Below are 16699 nucleotides of genomic sequence, written 5' to 3'. Positions count from 1 at the left end.
AAACATCAAAGTCATCCAGATATCCACAATACTTTGCTCCAGGTTCTGTGGCCAAACTGGTAATCACTGTGTCATCAGCAAAAAGACAACAACACTATAATAGATGTCTAATATACTTTATTTTGGCATGTTGCTTGTTCAGGTCACAAGCAAAATGCATTCTAAATCCTTAAATAAATCTCTTTCATCTCAAGCCACCCAAGAGAACCAGGCATAATGCTGCACTGAAGGGGATGTCCAGCCCCAGTGGCAGCTCAGTTCCCACCCCTCCAGGTCCTTCCCCACAATCCGTCTCCCAGGGGACATCCATGCAGCTCTCCGCTAGATCTGTTAGGAGCATGAACGAGGAGAGCCAGATTATCAGCGCAAAGGATATCTATGATGCTGTCTGCTCTGGAAAGAGTGCCATGGTGGTGAGCAAACCCCAAGCAGAGGAGTGTGGAAGGAAGGGGGAAGGTAGCTTAGAGATAAACACATGAAGGGAGGGGGTACTGAATGAAGCATGTGTAATTATAAGAGAAAGAAGCTGACAATGAGGGGTTATCATGTGCTGTCAGTGGCTGACTGATGTGATCCTACACAAGTGACTCTGATACATTAAGAGAGACGGGTGTTCTCACTGGACCATGTAGTCAATGATTGACAGCACTTGTCTATCCCAAGTATTGTTCTTGCTATAGCTGCTTTTGGGTAAAGACTACAAAAGAAAGGCAGCATAACAAAAGAAATACAGTAATAAATTGTCTGTCACTACAGTGTAGAACTGCAAGACAATGCAGACGGGGACTCTGGGGGGAGGCTCATTATGCACATTCAGAAATTCTGGCAAATGGAAGTTAAAGAAATCTCTTCTGAAAAGGTTTCACAGTTCTCAGCTAAAGTTGACTGCTTTACAATAGGTTACACTTCCAGTATCAAGAGAATGGCTTCTGTGAATGGGTGTCTGCCATACTGCAATTTAGATTTAACCAGGAAATAAAAAGCTCCCGCCTTATAGTGCAGAGCATATAAAAAGCCAGTTTTTAAGCTGAAATCAGTAATGTTGTTTGACTGATATATTCTTAACGTGTGTATCTGCTCTTTGATCTGAATGAAGCATTTTCACTGGCTGCTTTCTCCCTGTCAATCTTAAGACGGTGGTAGACGAGTGGCTGGACAGCTATAAGCGGAGCCAAGAGGCGGGACTGCTGGTGCTCATCAACTTCATTGTTCAGTCCTGCGGATGCAAAGGTCAGAGGTTAAAAGACAGGCCAGAAGATGGGTAGTAGAGGGGGTGGGGGTGAAAGTTTTAGAGATTGAAATTTTGACTCAGTCATCAATAGCGTTTCTGCTAGTAACCCAATGATGCAATGTTGAGACGAGAAAACTGATATTTTGCAAGAGTGGAATGAAAATGAGAGGAAATCGTGTAGATGAAATTATTACTAGGTGAAGTATTCTAATTATTGTAATATTAGGTTCATCTGAGGGGGGGTTACTTAATTTCCAAATCTGGAACGTTTCTTTATCCTTTAACTTTTTTCATGTCCAGGTGTTGTTACCAGAAAGATGTTTGACAGCATGCAAAATGCTGAGATCATCAGCACCCTAACCAAAGAGTTCAATGAGGTGAGGGAAAGGGGAAGAAAGCAGTTCAGCTGTAGTTTGGTTAAAATGTATTTAAAATATAAAGCTTGTTCCTACAGGAATGAAAGTTTGAATGTAGTTTGTAGTCTTTGTCTGTCTTCTGCCTACAAATCATCCTTCTGGAATTAGTTCAGAAACTTTAATAGCCTTCATGTCTCAAGAGATTGTGATCTGAAGGTTGGAGCACAGCATGATGGAAAACTCTCATTAAAATTTAATGCTGATAAATGGACACATTAATGAGTTAATCACTTTGGTTTTCCACTGATGTAATTGTCATTAGCGGAACAAACCAGAAGTTTGTGCTTCAGATAACTACATGAAGCATAGAATAGGAAGCTTAAAGCTCTTTGTCTCTCTGCTTCCCCCCCTTTTCTTCCAGGATTCAGTGAACTACCCTCTGTGCACTCCAGGGCCCCAGCTGAAGCGTTTCAAAGCAGGCCTGTGTGAGTTTGCTAGGGTTCTTGTGCGCTCCTGTCGGAATAGCCTTGTTTATGATGAATACCTCTTCCCTTCCCTGCTGGCTCTACTCACCGGCCTCTCAGACTCCCAGGTCCGAGCCTTCAGACACACCAGTACCCTGCTTGGTGAGCGATCTGATTCATGTGTATAAAAAAAGAAAGGCATACAAACACTTATAACAGCATAGTTTTTGATTAAGGTAGTTCAGTGCAATTTACTTTTGTACTTGATACATAGAGTGCCTTTAATCTGCTAATGCAGTGTGTTAATTAATAGGTTTTATTAATAATAGGTCAAATAAAGCTTAGCAGCATATCAAAAATTAGGTTAGTCTGGGCAGGTTTGATTTTTGGTAAGAATATACTTGCGCTTTTGTACTTGTCAATAAAAAGTACATACACCTTCTGCAATAATATGTTGTTTGAGAGTACTTTATAGACTTTTCTATCTCCATGTTTTCCTCTGCTAGCCATAAAGTTGATGACGGGGTTGGTGGAAGTAGCTGTAGTAGTTTCTGTTCAGCTGCAGACCACCCAGCAGCAATACAACACGGAAAACAGCAAGAGGGCGCACGACAGAGCCTCTGACAGACTGGAGGAACTGCAGGCCACCGTTAAAGAGGTGACACATGTAGACACACAAAGAAAAACAAAAGTTTAGAGACACAGCCACTTTTTCGTTAACACATAGGTCACAACATTAAAGCTGTGACATCTGCTTTAGGAAAAAAGTAATTGAAGAACATTTTTTGCAAATATCCCTTAACATAATTAAAATTATTGGCATCACTACACCAACATTTTCTTCTCTTGTTGCCCAGGTTGTTTAATGGCTGTCATGTTTGAAATAGTTTGTATTTTACTAACAAAATATCCATCCATCCATTCTCTTCTGCTTATCTGATTTAAGTGCTTGCTGACGTTTCCTATTTTGCTCATGTTAATTTTTGAGTTGTGCAAGTACAGGGACAACAGGAAGTGCACGCTCTGTGAGGAATAGTAAAATATGTAAAGTAGCATTTATACAGTTTTTTGTGCCTATGTTAATCTGATAATCATCAGAGTTATCACCTTTTGTTCTATAAGGAATGGTCGTTGCTATTTATTCTGCCCACTTCAGCAAAAGATGGTTACCACAGCAGATCAATATACCGACAGTGTTGGAGTCCTGGTGGACTCATTTATTTAGTCTTTCTGTACAGTATGTGTGTGTCTGAGTGGCTCTATTTGATATTTGTGTGTTGTAGTTGCGAGAAAACAGAGAGGAGCTGTCCTCCATGATGAATGCCACTTTCCGTGGTGTGTTTGTGCATCGTTATCGGGACCAATTGCCTGAGATCCGGGGAGTGTGTATTGAAGAGTTGGGCCTTTGGTTGAAAATGGACCCTGAGGACTTCCTTAATGACGGATGTCTTAAATATCTGGGATGGACCATGCATGACAAGGTACACACACATAGAGAGGACAAAAAGTGTATGTCCACTGACTTTTGGAAGGGTGACTGCATGTAAGCACTGTTTGTCTGCAAATAGTTATAGCAAAGTCTCGGTGTTGTCTTGTCCTTTTTGACCATTCTATAAACAAATATGTATTTTAAGCTTAATTTCCGCCTAAAAAGTAGATTGTTTTTTTTCTCTGGTGAAGGGTGGAATATTAAAAACCCTGACAACTTCCTGTAATGTCATCCCTTTATTCACATTAAACAGCATCATTTGTCACTGAGTGCAACCAACAGTAGAGATGGAAGTAATTTTATGTGAAATTCCTTTTTCCCTCAATGAGAACCTTCAATTTTGGTATTCATGCTCTTGTAGACTTCCTACAGACGACACTATGGCAGAATATGTACAGACAAAGGAAGACTCACATTTTCACAAAGAGAAATTCCACTATGTACAGGCTTGAGCACAAGTCTGTATTCAGGTTATAGAAAGAGTGTTACCATACTCTGTTTTTTCCTCGCCCTCAGCAAAGTCCGGTGCGTCTGCAGTGTGTGCGTGCCCTGCAGGGTCTGTACCAGGAGAAGGAATTCATTGGGCGCCTGGAGCTTTTCACCAGCAGATTTAAAGTGAGGCATCCCTCTGGATTGGACTCGGCCCATTTAATTCTTCTTGTCTCCCTCTTTTCTTTCTCCCTCTTGACTGTCTGCCTGTCTCAGCATCTGCTTTTAATCTATTGTTTCAGCTTTTTCTATTGTTTCTATTTTGTTGTCTGCCTATGTCTTCCCTCCCAGTATTTTGTGCCTCCTCCCTGTATTTTCTTCCCTTTTGAGGTTTTTTTTTCCACCATTCCTGTTTGTTGTTATGGTTTTATCCTTTGTCTGGGCATATGTCTGGGTGCATTAATTGCTGCCAATTACTGATGGTTAATAAGCTCTTTTCAAACATATAAAAACCCTCCTAAGCCACATGTGCTGCAGCAGATAAATGGTATTTATGCCATGGCTTAGTGCCTAATGATGGGGCTCGTGTGTGTGAATGTATGTCTGTTGATGTGGGTGCATTATGCATAGCTACTGAATGTCTGTTGGCATGATTGAACAGTATTCTGTTTATGTGCCACTGCATATCTAAATGTCTGTGTGTGTTTAGGAGAGAATTCTCAGCATGGTGATGGACAAGGACCCAGACGTGGCAGTGGAAGTGGTCAATCTGCTGCTGCTGATCCAACAGTAAAGGGCTTTTTCTCTCTCGTCCCCATGCTTTGTTCTCATTATCTGAGGAAAAGTTGGAGCTCAAAGTATACCAAATATAGCACATTTTAATGCCGGAAGTGTATACTTTTGAGTTGCATCACAGAAAAGTCATATCCAATTCTGTGATTCAGTCTTGTTTTCACACATTTAGCATTCGTTTAGAAGTCAGAATAAGAAACTTTAACACCCAGTTTCTTATTTTAAATATAAAGATGCTTACTCAACCAACATATGTGATGGTTCCACATAACTCCTGCACTCTGCTTGGTCATGATTGCTGATGATTCATAGCATCAGTCGTGATCTAATGCTTGCCAACATCTCACACCTCTGACTGCAGTGAAATTAGATGTTTTTAGGGGAAATCAAAAAGATGAACAAAAATGAACTGAAACTGCTGGTTTTTGAAATGTTTGTCATCTTCTTTATCTAGTGTATGTACCTCAGTTGATCAGTACATTTTTATGTGTGTACTTGCAGGAGAACAGATGAAGGACTGGACGAAGAGGAGTGTGGCCACATTTATCCACTGGTTTACGCTTCACACCGAGGTCTGGCATCTGCAGCTGGTGGCTTCCTATACAGCAAGTACGCTTTAACCACACTTGGTCGCAGAAGTGGTTACAGAAGTGTAAATGTTGCTGTTTATTTATTTATTTATTGCATATTTCTTTTACAAAAATGTTCAAATTTTTGTTGGATTTACTAATTCATTACTGACCCTCAAAAATAAAGTGGAAATTCTATGCAAACATGTAGTTTGTATAGAATTTTTATTTTTCTATTTTTTTGTATTTTATTTTTTTGAATTTTTGTATTTTTAGTTAATATTATGTAAAATGTTCTTGTTTTTTATTTTATGTGTTTATGTTAGGCTGAAAAGTGTGATTACCAGTCACAGCCAGGAGAATGACAAAGCCAACAATGCAGCCTTTTTTCAAATCCTCATCTCCTTGTTCATCCAGAGTGAGGTAGTATTTCTTTCTCTCTATGCCCCCTCTCTTTCATTCTCCTCTGTTTGGAATTTAAGGCGATATGAAAGTACAAAAATGCAGAGCGGAGCCAAGAAGATGTTACTCAAGTTGGTCAAACCTGTTAACCTTTCTGTGAACGCATCAGCTTTCTGGCAAGAGTTCATCATAGATTGACAAATGGTGTCAATCTATGATGAACATCTGTGTAACATCAGGGAAACTAGTCTTGACCAGCGCAGACGCAGGAGGACATGCTTTAACTCTGACTTAATTTCAAATATAGAGACTATATAATACTTATTAACACACTGTAAAATTTTCTTATGAAAAAATTAATCCAACCATATTCTGCTGCTAGTCTGGGGGCAGCAGTCTCGGGGAGACGCCCAGAGCTTGCTGTCCACAGCCACCTCCTCCAGCTCCTCTGGGGTGACACTGAGGCACTGAGACAGCCAAGAGATGTAATTGCTCCAGCTTGCCCTGGGTCTTGTATGGGGCTTCCTCCCAGTATAATGTCAAAAACACCTTTGCCAAATTGGCACCCAGGAGGCATCCTTATCAGATATCCAGACCACCTCACTTGGCTCCTTTGATGTGGAGACACATGCTAAAAAATCCATTCTCCTAACAGTTCCATGAGCATGGGGCATATCTGGTGGACAGCCTTTGGCATGTGGCAGGATCTGAGCTGAGAGACTGGGAGACAATGACCACTTTCCTGCTACAAGATGATGGTGAGGAACAAGATAAAACTGTAAACATTACAAGAGTATGAGCCTAAGCACGTAGCCATTTTCCCCAGCACCAATAAAAATGGCAAGTTAGTGATAGCTGCTCCTTTTTGTTGCTACTCTGTTTCTTCAACTGTCTGTTTTTGTGTTGTCAGAACTGATGTATGAGGAGGAGGGTGTGCTCATAGAGCTGATGATGTGTGCGATCAGACAGGCAGCACAGGCAACCCCACCTGTTGGGAGAACTCAGGGCAAAAAGGTGGTGACACATTCAAATGCAAGAATAATGCTGTGTGGCTTGTGTTTGATGGAACAGTGGAGGCTGTAAATGAAATATTTTATGACACATTTTGCACATTTTCTCCACTAAACTTGCCTGTGATTGATTGCTGAATGGTCATGTGGGATTAGAACCTCAGTATGAAGGATAAGAAAATCCAGGAACAAGACAAGAGACGCATCACAACACACTTCATCCCTTTACTGCCACAGCTGCTTGCCAAGGTTCATTTAAATACAAATATTCAGCTTTTTTTATTGTTGCTTTAAATTTTAAAAGAAGAGTTTATGTTTATACTGACCTGCAGTACTCAGCGGATGCAAAGAACGTGAAACTGCTCCTCAAAGCTCCCCTGTACTTTGACCTGGAGATGTACAGCAGTGCTCAGTGGCTGGAAAAGGTAGGAGGACCAGAAATGTGTTTATTGTCGTCAATATGTAATGAAATATATTTAGAAAGTATTTGTGCTTCTATATTTTTTTTCTCTTATTCAGTATCCAAGTTAGTTCACGCTCAATGTGAATTATATGGTAATAATTAAGCTTAATGGCTTAAAGAGAAAAAGAGGCTACCAATGCTCAAAGACAATTTTATTTCTTTTATTTTGGAGCTATTATTTTATGATTTAGCATCTTAATATTAATTGTGTGGATGCCTTAATAGGCATCCACACTATTGAGTTCCTGTTTCTCTTTATTCTTTATTATTCCGGGTGTTTCCGTACACTTTTCGCCGTGGATCTACTTCCACAATTTTTGTGCTATTTTCACCGTTCAAACTCTAAACTGTTCTGCTCTTTCTGCTTATGCCGGCTATGACTTTTGGTGTTTATTACTATTATACTTTTTAAAATATTACACTTTTTTCCTTTAATTTGTCCCATTGAAATGAATGGGAAACTTCCACAATTCTGCTAAAACTTTCTTGTCTTTGAAACTTAACTACTGCCTCATACTTTCACCTAGAAACTCCATTCAAACTTTAAAACGTTCTCAAATGATTGGGCTATTCCTGTATGATTCAGCTTTTTCAGATCTTCTACTGTTTTCATCTTATCTCTCTTTAAGTCTTCAGTTGCAAAATTGTGATTTTTCAGAAAATACATGCGTTGCTATGGTTGCTATGCAATTAACTCAGAGGGGACAGTGAAACTGTTTGAATTTTCTCTTCATGTCCAAACAACTTCTTGCTACTCACTCAATTTCCACTCAAGCCCCACAGATTATACACCAAAACGTAGGTATTTTTGCTGGCTTTCAGAAAATGTCCCTATCATTGTTGTGGGACTCATAGTTATTTTGCAAATCTCCTCAGAGTAACACAAAGTCAGAAAACTCTCCATATAAACTCAATGGAGAGTTTGTTCAAAATCACCGCTGGATTTCTCTAATGAGAGGCATTTTCAAATTGTCATATCTCCTTAACGAAGCGAAGTTAAGACATGAGGCTTGTCCCGGTATATCTTCAGACACTCCTGATGCTCACAATTCAAGAATTATTTTCTCACCTATTACCGTTCTGAGATGAGTTAGACTTGTTTGAGGGTAGGAAATTTGTCCCTCGCTCAGATTTCATCAGATTTCAAATTCTGGAAATGAGTCACTTTTTTCTCTCATCATATCTTTTTGATGGATTTCCACAGAGCCCTGAAAATTTCCATGACTGTTCACCAAAGCCTGCTGTTTCTTACGGTGAAAGAATGATTTTGATGCTCCATATAGATTTAGAGTTACCAAAGGTTGTTTGAGAGCAAGTCAAGGCAGTTTTTGCTTCGCCTCTACTCAGTTACAGTGTATTACAAGTCATATATCTTTAATAATTTATATTTTATCTCTGAATTATGAAGACCTGAAGATTCCCCCATCTCTTCTGAACAAAACAATGTCTGAATGACCGTTCTAGCCTCTACGGTTAGGAAATTATGGCCATTTGTTCGAGGGGAATCCTGAATGTCAGAAATACACTGAAGAAAACTCACACCTCTCTCTGTGTCTGCGTGTGTAAGGGCTGACTACAGCAGGTGCAGCTAATTTAACTGACCTACATATACCAAGCCCAGACTCTCAACAGCTCCTGTTCCCTTTACTGTCTGTGTATGTGTGTCTGTGTATCAATATTTCTCCTATGTTTAGGTATTACTCCTCAATCATAGTATTTCTGCTAAAGCAAAGTACTTCTACTACATCTTAGTACTTCTGCTAAATCATAGTATTTTTTGAAAAATCATAGTATATTTGCCAAATCATGGTATTTGTGCAAAATCATGGTTTTGGGGCCAAATCATAATATTTCTGTTATGTTATAGTATATGTGCTCAATATATTATATGTGCCAAATCACAGTATTTATACCAAATTATAGTATTTATGCCAAATTACAGTATTTCTGCTAAAAAGCAGAAATAGTCCTTTTTAGCAGGAATTTCTGCCAAAAGATAGTATTTATGTTAAAACATAGTATTTCTGCTAAATCAGAGTATTCCTGCCAAATCATAGTATTTGTACTGAAACATAGTACTTCTGCCCAATCACATTATTTGTACTAAATGATAGTACTTGTGCCAAATCATAGTATTTGTGCCAAAGCATCGTATTTGTATGGAGTCATAGTATTTCTTCTAAATCATAGTATTTCAATCAAATCTCAGTAGTTGTTGTTAAAACGCAGTATTATTGCAAAATCATAGTATTTGTACCCATTCATAGTATTTCTGCTAAATCATAGCATTTGTGCCAAATCATGGTATTTGTGCAAAAACATAGTATGTCTGCAAAACCATAGTATATCCCTTATGTTATAGTATTACTACTAAGGCATAGTATTTCTGCCAAATCATAGTATTTGTACTAAATCATAGTACTTGTGCCAAATCATAGTATTTGTTGCACATCATAGTATTGGAACCAAAACATAGTATTTGTCCCAAAGCATCGTATTTGTATGGAGTAACAGTATTTCTTCAAAATCATAGTATTTCAATCAAATCTCAGTAGTTGTGTTAAAATGCAGTATTATTGCCAAATCATAGTATTTGTACCCAATCATAGTATTTTTGCCATGTCATTGTATTTGTGCCAAATCATAGTATTTTTGCCAAATTGTGGTATTTGTGCCCAATTAATAATTCTGTTATGTTATAGTAGTACTACTAAGTTGTAGAATATCTGTTATGTTATAGTGTATCTGCGGAATATAGTATTTGTGCCAAATCGTAGTATTTATACCAAATCACAGTATTTGTGCTAAAACATAGTATTTCTGCCATATTGTGGCATTTGTGCAAGAACATTGAACTGTTATGTTATAGTATTACTACTAAGTCATAGTATTTCTGCGTTGTTATAGTATTTGTACTAAAACGTAGTATCTCTGCCAAGTCATAGAATTACTGCAATTTCATAGTTTTTTTTAGGAAATCTGTTATGTTATAGTATTACTACTAAGTCATAGTATTTCTGCCAAATCATAGTATTTGTGCCAAAGCATCGTATTTGTATGGAGTCATAGTATTTCAATCAAATCTCAGTAGTTGTTGTTAAAACGCAGTATTATTGCCAAATCATAGTATTTGTACCCAATCTTAGTATTTCTGCTAAATCATAGCATTTGTTCCAAATCATGGTATTTGTGCAGAAAACTTGGTTTGTCTGCAAAACCATAGTATATCTCTTATGTTATAGTATTACTACTAAGGCATAGTATTTCTGCCAAATCATAGTATTTGTACTAAATCATAGTACTTGTGCCAAATCATAGTATTTGTTGCACATCATAGTATTGGAACCCAAACATAGTATTTGTCCCAAAGCATCGTATTTGTATGGAGTAATAGTATTTCTTCAAAATCATAGTATTTCAATCAAATTTCAGTAGTTGTGTTAAAATGCAGTATTATTGCCAAATCATAGTATTTGTACCCAATCATAGTATTTTTGCCAAATTGTGGTATTTGTGCCCAATTAATAATTCTGTTATGTTATAGTATTACTACTAAGTCGTAGAATATCTGTTATGTTATAGTGTATCTGCGGAATATAGTATGTGTGCCAAATCGTAGTATTTATACCAAATCACAGTATTTATGCTAAAACATAGTATTTCTGCCATATTGTGGTATTTGTGCAAGAACATTGAACTGTTATGTTATAGTATTACTACTAAGTCATAGTATTTCTGCCAAATCATAGTATTTGTGTGAATTTGTATACTGTAATATCACTGTAGTATGTAGTGGCTAAGTAGGGGGTGTTTACAGTGTAAATAGGTCATCTCTTGTGTTGGAGTGCCCTCTTGTGGCGCCTTTTGGGTAGTGCTTTAGTAAACGTGAACCCTGTAAGAAGTGGTATCAGACTGATTTGTAGTGGAGGAATTTGTTGCCAGTTTTCTTCATAGAAACCACACCATATCACCTCTCCACATCCTCCTACTGTATGCCATGCCTCCCTGTACCATCCATCTGACCGCCAATAAACTCCACCTGTGGTAATCTAATCCCTGGATGTCAGCCTCTCCTTCTGACCGAGGATAGTTACTATTGCAGCACCACCCAGCATTAAACTGACGTACACCATTCTGTACAATAGTATTTGTGCTAAAAAGTAGTATTTCTGCCAAATCATAGTATTACTGCTATTTCATACTATTTAAGCGAAATTACAGTGTTTCTGCAAAAACATGTTTGAGGGGTGGAAATCTGTCCTCCTCTCATTTTTCAAACTCCGAAAATTAAGCCATTTCTTCTCTCGTCATGTCTCCGCGACGGAGATACAAAGAGCTATGTAAATCGTAGTCAAAGTACACCAAAGTCCGCTGATTCACCCAGTGCAAGAATTATGCTTCTATCCCACCTAGTTTTTGAGTACAAATTTATACACTATCACAGACCGGTAATTCATATTGATAATTTATTACAATTCTGCAAAGTTTTATGATTTTAGCAGCTTTTCTAATATGGACCTCACATTCTTGTTAACAGTCTATGGCAGAAATACATACAAGTACACAGCCTGATGAAGCAGACAGAAGCAGTACCTCTGATTGGTTCAGCATTTTCACCTCTTATCAGCACAAATCTCAGCCTCTTCTGCTGTTTTCATTAGAATTGTAAGCTTTTCCACCTTTTTTCAGTTACGTGAGAACCAGTTTGGCTCAATGAGTAGCTGAAAAATGTCAGCCTCTTCTGCTGTTTTAGCAGGATTTCAGAGTTCAGCTTTTTCACTTGTTTTAAGCACAAATTTCAGTTTCTTTACCTCATTTCACAACAAAGTTCTTCCTCTTCACCCCTTTTCTGCTAATTTGAGCTTCTGCTCCACAGTGCACATTGTCCCTCTCATCATATCTTTGCTTGTGACCAGAACTCATTTGGCTCAGAGGGTAGGACATCTGCCGTGAGACCCGGTGGCAGAGGTTTGAATCCTACCTGTGACAGTTGCTACACATGTTCCCTGCTTGCATGCGCTCTGCTTTCTTGTGTGTCACTGCTCTCCAGTGTGTCATTACACATACAGCCATCTTCAGCAAGTACTTCTGCTTCTACACCTCTTTTCAGCTCATCTTTTTGCTTCTTTGCCTCTTTTCAGCAGAAATTCTTCTGATTCACCTCTTTTCTGCCAAATGTTTAGCTTTTTCACCTCTTATCAGCACAATTCTAAGCAGCTTCTGCTAATTTCACCACAATTGTCACTCTCTCCACCTCTTCTTTGTGTGAATGAGTTTGGTGCAGTGAGGTGAATTGCCGCCTTTAGACCAGAAGGGCCAGGTTCGAATCCTGCTCAGGGCAATGTTTTTTTTTTTTTTTTTTTTCTTCAACTTTTTCAGCTTTTTTCAGCAGACATCTTCAGCGTTAAGGCATCCACACAGCATTTTCGCAGGAAATGCAAATTTTTCTAGTGCAAATATAATATTCCAATATTAGAGGAAAATGAACTGAAGCCTGTCAGGTCCACAGTTAAACAGTGGCTGACTTTCAGGTCATGCCAGCTGTGAGTTTTAAGCTTGCCTGCAGTTAGAGATTTCCTCAGCCAGATGCTGAACCAGTGGTTCAGTTCAGTGTCTTTGAGTGGGAGGGCAAGCGATTTACCTTTAAATAATTACTATCCTAAGCGTTACATTCATATTCTACTTCTTCTGTTCAGCATTTGGACCTGCTGCTGTCCCAGGTATGTGGCATTGTGGAGAAGCACACAGAGGTCGCCGTACTGGAGGCTTGCGCCCACCTGGTCAGCGCTCTCAGCTCCGACTGCTACACCTTCTCCTCCCGCGCACAAATGGCATTCAGCCAGCTGTTTGATGTCCTTACCGAATGTTTCAGCACCTACGTAAATGACCTGCTCCAGGTTGGAGAGTGTGTCAGTGATGCTTGCATACCAGCAGATACATTTTATATTGTGCATGTGCATACTGTATACTTAAATGCAAGTTTTGTTGAAATGTAATACATTATGTTTTCTTGTTTTTAATCCTCTGTTTTGGGTTTTTTTTGTTGTGAAACACTTTGTTATCCTGGTTTTGAAAGGTGCTAAATAAATACAAATTTAGTTATGTATATAAGACATACATACAGAAAATACATATAATAATGTATGTAAGTATGTATTATCTTACAAGGACAGATTCCTCAAGAAAGGGGATGTACTATGCTTATTTTATGTCCATATTTTCATGTCTTGGACTAGAGTAGCTTTGCTTGATTCACTGTAAAATAATCTTAATTAAAAGGTTGTATTGGGCCTCGTTGCTGCCCCTCAGTTCATCCTCTGTCAAGCCAATATAGCTAATTTGTCTCTCTTCCCTTTAAGCTGGCTTTGTTATGATTGGCTGCCCTTTGTAAACAGAAGGCTTGCAAAGCATGCGGGTGGGGGGTGGCATTTAAAGCAGTCTGAAAGCTGTGCTGTTTTAGAGGAATTATGTCAGTATGACTCATATGAAACATGTTTAATATCATTTGTATTTATGAAAGAAAATAGATCAGAAACTTTACAAGAATTTAGTTTGGGGTTTTTTTGTTGGATTGGTGTAGTATTGCATGAGTTTTATTTAGTTTTACTGAGATACTAATAATGTATGATGAAAACTGGAAACAAAAACTGAAATAATATCGATGTGGAACTATTATCTGTATCATTTTGTGTTTGTGACCTAGGGTATTGCAGATGATGATGACACATACAGTGGAGCCACTGCCTTAAAAAGGATTGCTGCCCTTAGCAGGTATGCTGTTATAATGCATGCGACAATAGTATTAAATAATTCTTACACAGAAGTATGCAACTGTATTGCGTGTGTGTGCATTATCTCCAGTGCTAAGGACCCGACTGCCTGGAAGCTGTTTGATTCCTGTCTTGAGCTGCTGAAGAGCCGGATGGAATCCAGAGAGCTTGATAAGGAGGTTTCTGCCAATGTTTCATATTTGAGGGGGAGGATTGTGAATGTCATGACTATTGCAGTGCCATTTTATGAAAATAATAAGTAAAATGGGCAGCACGGTGGCACAGTGGTTAGCACTGTTGCCTCACAGCAAGAAGGTCCTGAGTTCAATTCCACCATCAGGCCGGGGTCTTTCTGTGTGGAGTTTGCATGTTCTCCCCGTGTTTGCGTGGGTTCTCTCCGGGTACTCCGGCTTCCTCCCACCGTAGGATAAAAGGATAAGCGGAAGCGAATGGATGGATGGATGGAATAAGTAAAATGGGGAATGTAATGAATTTCTAGTTAACAAAACATGAATGTCATATGAATTGCAAGGCTAAAAATGTGATCCCTTAATTCTCATGTCATGTTTTTAGGTTTTTGTACAGGAGTAGTTTAAGGAAAACATTTTATTCTAATTGAAGGTCAATTTTAACTCTCTTTTGTGTCATTTCAGCTGATAGAGCCAGCTATGAAGTGTGCAGCTTTTCACCTGATGTGGGCCAAAGTGAATGTGGTGAACTCCAAGCCAACTGAGGTGCTGGTCTCATGTTATAAAACCGCTGTTTGTCCTCCAACAAGGTTTCAAATGATCTGAATCTTTATTCTCAGATAAACTTTCGGTTATGGGTCCCGGTAGTGTCAGTCTACCTGCATGAAATAAGCTAAGCTGCATGATTAATACTTTCATAATGGCTATCACATCACAGGCAGCCCTAGGCGACCGTGCTGGTGGCCTTCTTGTGTGATTGTTAAGCTTTTCTTGTCTGTGTTGTCGAACAATTCACCAGCTGCGCAGACAGCAGGCAATTAACGCAACAGTCTGTTAGAGTGCATCTGAGCCCACAGCGACACTCGGATATTTATTTCCCACCACTTCACACTTTTTCTTATTGATTGTCTTCACGTGTTTCCTGTCTCATTCTTGCTTCTCTTTAGTTTCTATTCTGTCTTTCTGAGCTCGTTTTCACTTTTTCTGCTGTTTTTCTCTCACTCATTTTTTACACACACTGAGCATGTCATTATTACTCATGCAGCCATTTGTGTGTTTTTCTCAACACTGTTCCAGAGAGAACACATCCAGATCCATTCCTCTTGATCAGTCATTTTCATTCCTTGTCTGTTCATGTTTTGATTGATGACTCACACAGCTTTTTCTCTTCCTGTGTGCACTTAAATTGTGTTTTCCCATTGGTATCACATTATTACTGTTACAGTGGTGGATGCTCATTCTAAACAAAGTTTCAAATAATGAGTTCAGCCAAAAGGATCATAACGGGAGAGGAGATGAAATGGCTTGTTGATTAACTGAGGGGCTGTAACAAGGCCTAGATAAAGATAAACGGGGATTTGTGTGTGTGTGTGTGTGTGTGTGTGTGTGTGTGTGTGTGTGTGTGTGTGTGTGTGTGTGTCACAGACTGCTTTGACATAGTTAACAAAGACAGGAGACTGGGAGTGTCAGATTCTACCTTTAAAACTCTGAAGATGTATCTTGAAGATTGTGTCACCAACAATTCAAAATGTACAGATGCTACTTCTAACAGGTGGTTCCATGCTTGCCAAAAGCAAAAGTTTCCTGGGCCAAGTCTGGAAGGAGACACGAATCTCTTGTGAGTAGAGCTGGGCGATAGAACGATAACGATATGTATCGCGATATAACTCGATAGAGAAATTAAGCTATCGCGATAGACCTCGCCGCTCTTGTCCTCTTAAAAAAAAAAAAAAAAAAAAAAAAAAAAGGTCAGCCAATCCAAATTAAGTAGCGCAGAGCCGAACCAATCACAGCCGCAGCGTCACGTCGCGTGACTTGTTACGTACAGCACAAGTGCCAAGCCGCACGTGTGTTTGTTTGGGAAGCAGCCAGCGCGTAATGGAGGAAATGAGTGCGCCGACTAGAAAAATCAACCGAGCGTGACCAAAGAGAAAACAGATGATGGTTCCAACGCCGGAGAGATTGTCGAACGGAAGAGCCATAGAAGTTCCGTAGTGTGAAGGTATTTCGGCTATTTCAAGTCTGACAAAAACAGAGTAGCGTGCACTGTAAATTGTGCCGAAAGCAAGTCTGGAAATACAATAAACTGGTGCATGCGTCACACTGTGCGCCACGTTATTGTTTCGGGGAAATGAATTTCTACAATACTGTTACTGTTAATTCTACTCTCTGCAGTGTTTAAATGCTTACATATACACACAGTTACTGTCCCTCCACACATACGACTCGGTTCTGCTTCTATGCCCCAGCTTTGTTTACTTTTTCCCACCGAGGCTTCTATTGATTGATTGATTGATTGAATCTTTATTTTGAACATGTTGAAAAAGTATTAAAAAAAAATAGAATTAAAAGAGACAAATGAACAAAGCAAACAAAAGGAAAACGAGCAACCACAACTCCAAATAACGTCCATGTTCAAAAAGGAGCAGGAAGAAGCATAAGCTTATTTAATCCCACCCCTTTTCCACTATCTAGTATCAATAGACTACAGAAATACCTCCTTGTAATTACATTATATGTTATGTGTAATTTTTTT

At 38.9% G+C, this 16699-nt stretch overlaps 1 protein-coding gene across 9 annotated transcripts in view; it reads left to right on the top strand.

Annotated features, from left to right (window-relative positions):
• Positions 1-16699, top strand: part of stag3 (STAG3 cohesin complex component) — a 30303-nt gene that overhangs the window by 4318 nt on the left and 9286 nt on the right. For 6 of the 9 annotated variants that reach the window (XM_076875927.1, XM_076875924.1, XM_076875930.1 and 3 more), the window contains exons 4-21: positions 195-413; positions 1134-1230; positions 1532-1608; positions 2009-2213; positions 2558-2709; positions 3335-3532; positions 4057-4155; positions 4679-4758; positions 5263-5370; positions 5657-5753; positions 6388-6490; positions 6643-6746; positions 6899-6991; positions 7075-7167; positions 12902-13114; positions 13909-13976; positions 14067-14154; positions 14629-14709. In XM_076875927.1, coding sequence (XP_076732042.1) covers positions 195-413; positions 1134-1230; positions 1532-1608; positions 2009-2213; positions 2558-2709; positions 3335-3532; positions 4057-4155; positions 4679-4758; positions 5263-5370; positions 5657-5753; positions 6388-6490; positions 6643-6746; positions 6899-6991; positions 7075-7167; positions 12902-13114; positions 13909-13976; positions 14067-14154; positions 14629-14709 — 2175 coding nt within the window. The remainder of the gene's footprint in view (positions 1-194; positions 414-1133; positions 1231-1531; positions 1609-2008; positions 2214-2557; positions 2710-3334; positions 3533-4056; positions 4156-4678; positions 4759-5262; positions 5371-5656; positions 5754-6387; positions 6491-6642; positions 6747-6898; positions 6992-7074; positions 7168-12901; positions 13115-13908; positions 13977-14066; positions 14155-14628; positions 14710-16699) is intronic. The other 3 variants (XM_076875940.1, XM_012917730.4, XM_076875942.1) reach the window with 3 other exon arrangements.

This window comes from Maylandia zebra, linkage group LG2 (genome assembly GCF_041146795.1).
Source record: "Maylandia zebra isolate NMK-2024a linkage group LG2, Mzebra_GT3a, whole genome shotgun sequence".
Taxonomy (NCBI): Eukaryota; Metazoa; Chordata; class Actinopteri; order Cichliformes; family Cichlidae; genus Maylandia; species Maylandia zebra.
The sequence above is the reverse complement of the archived record's forward strand: the minus strand, read 5'-3'. Positions and strand labels throughout refer to the sequence as shown.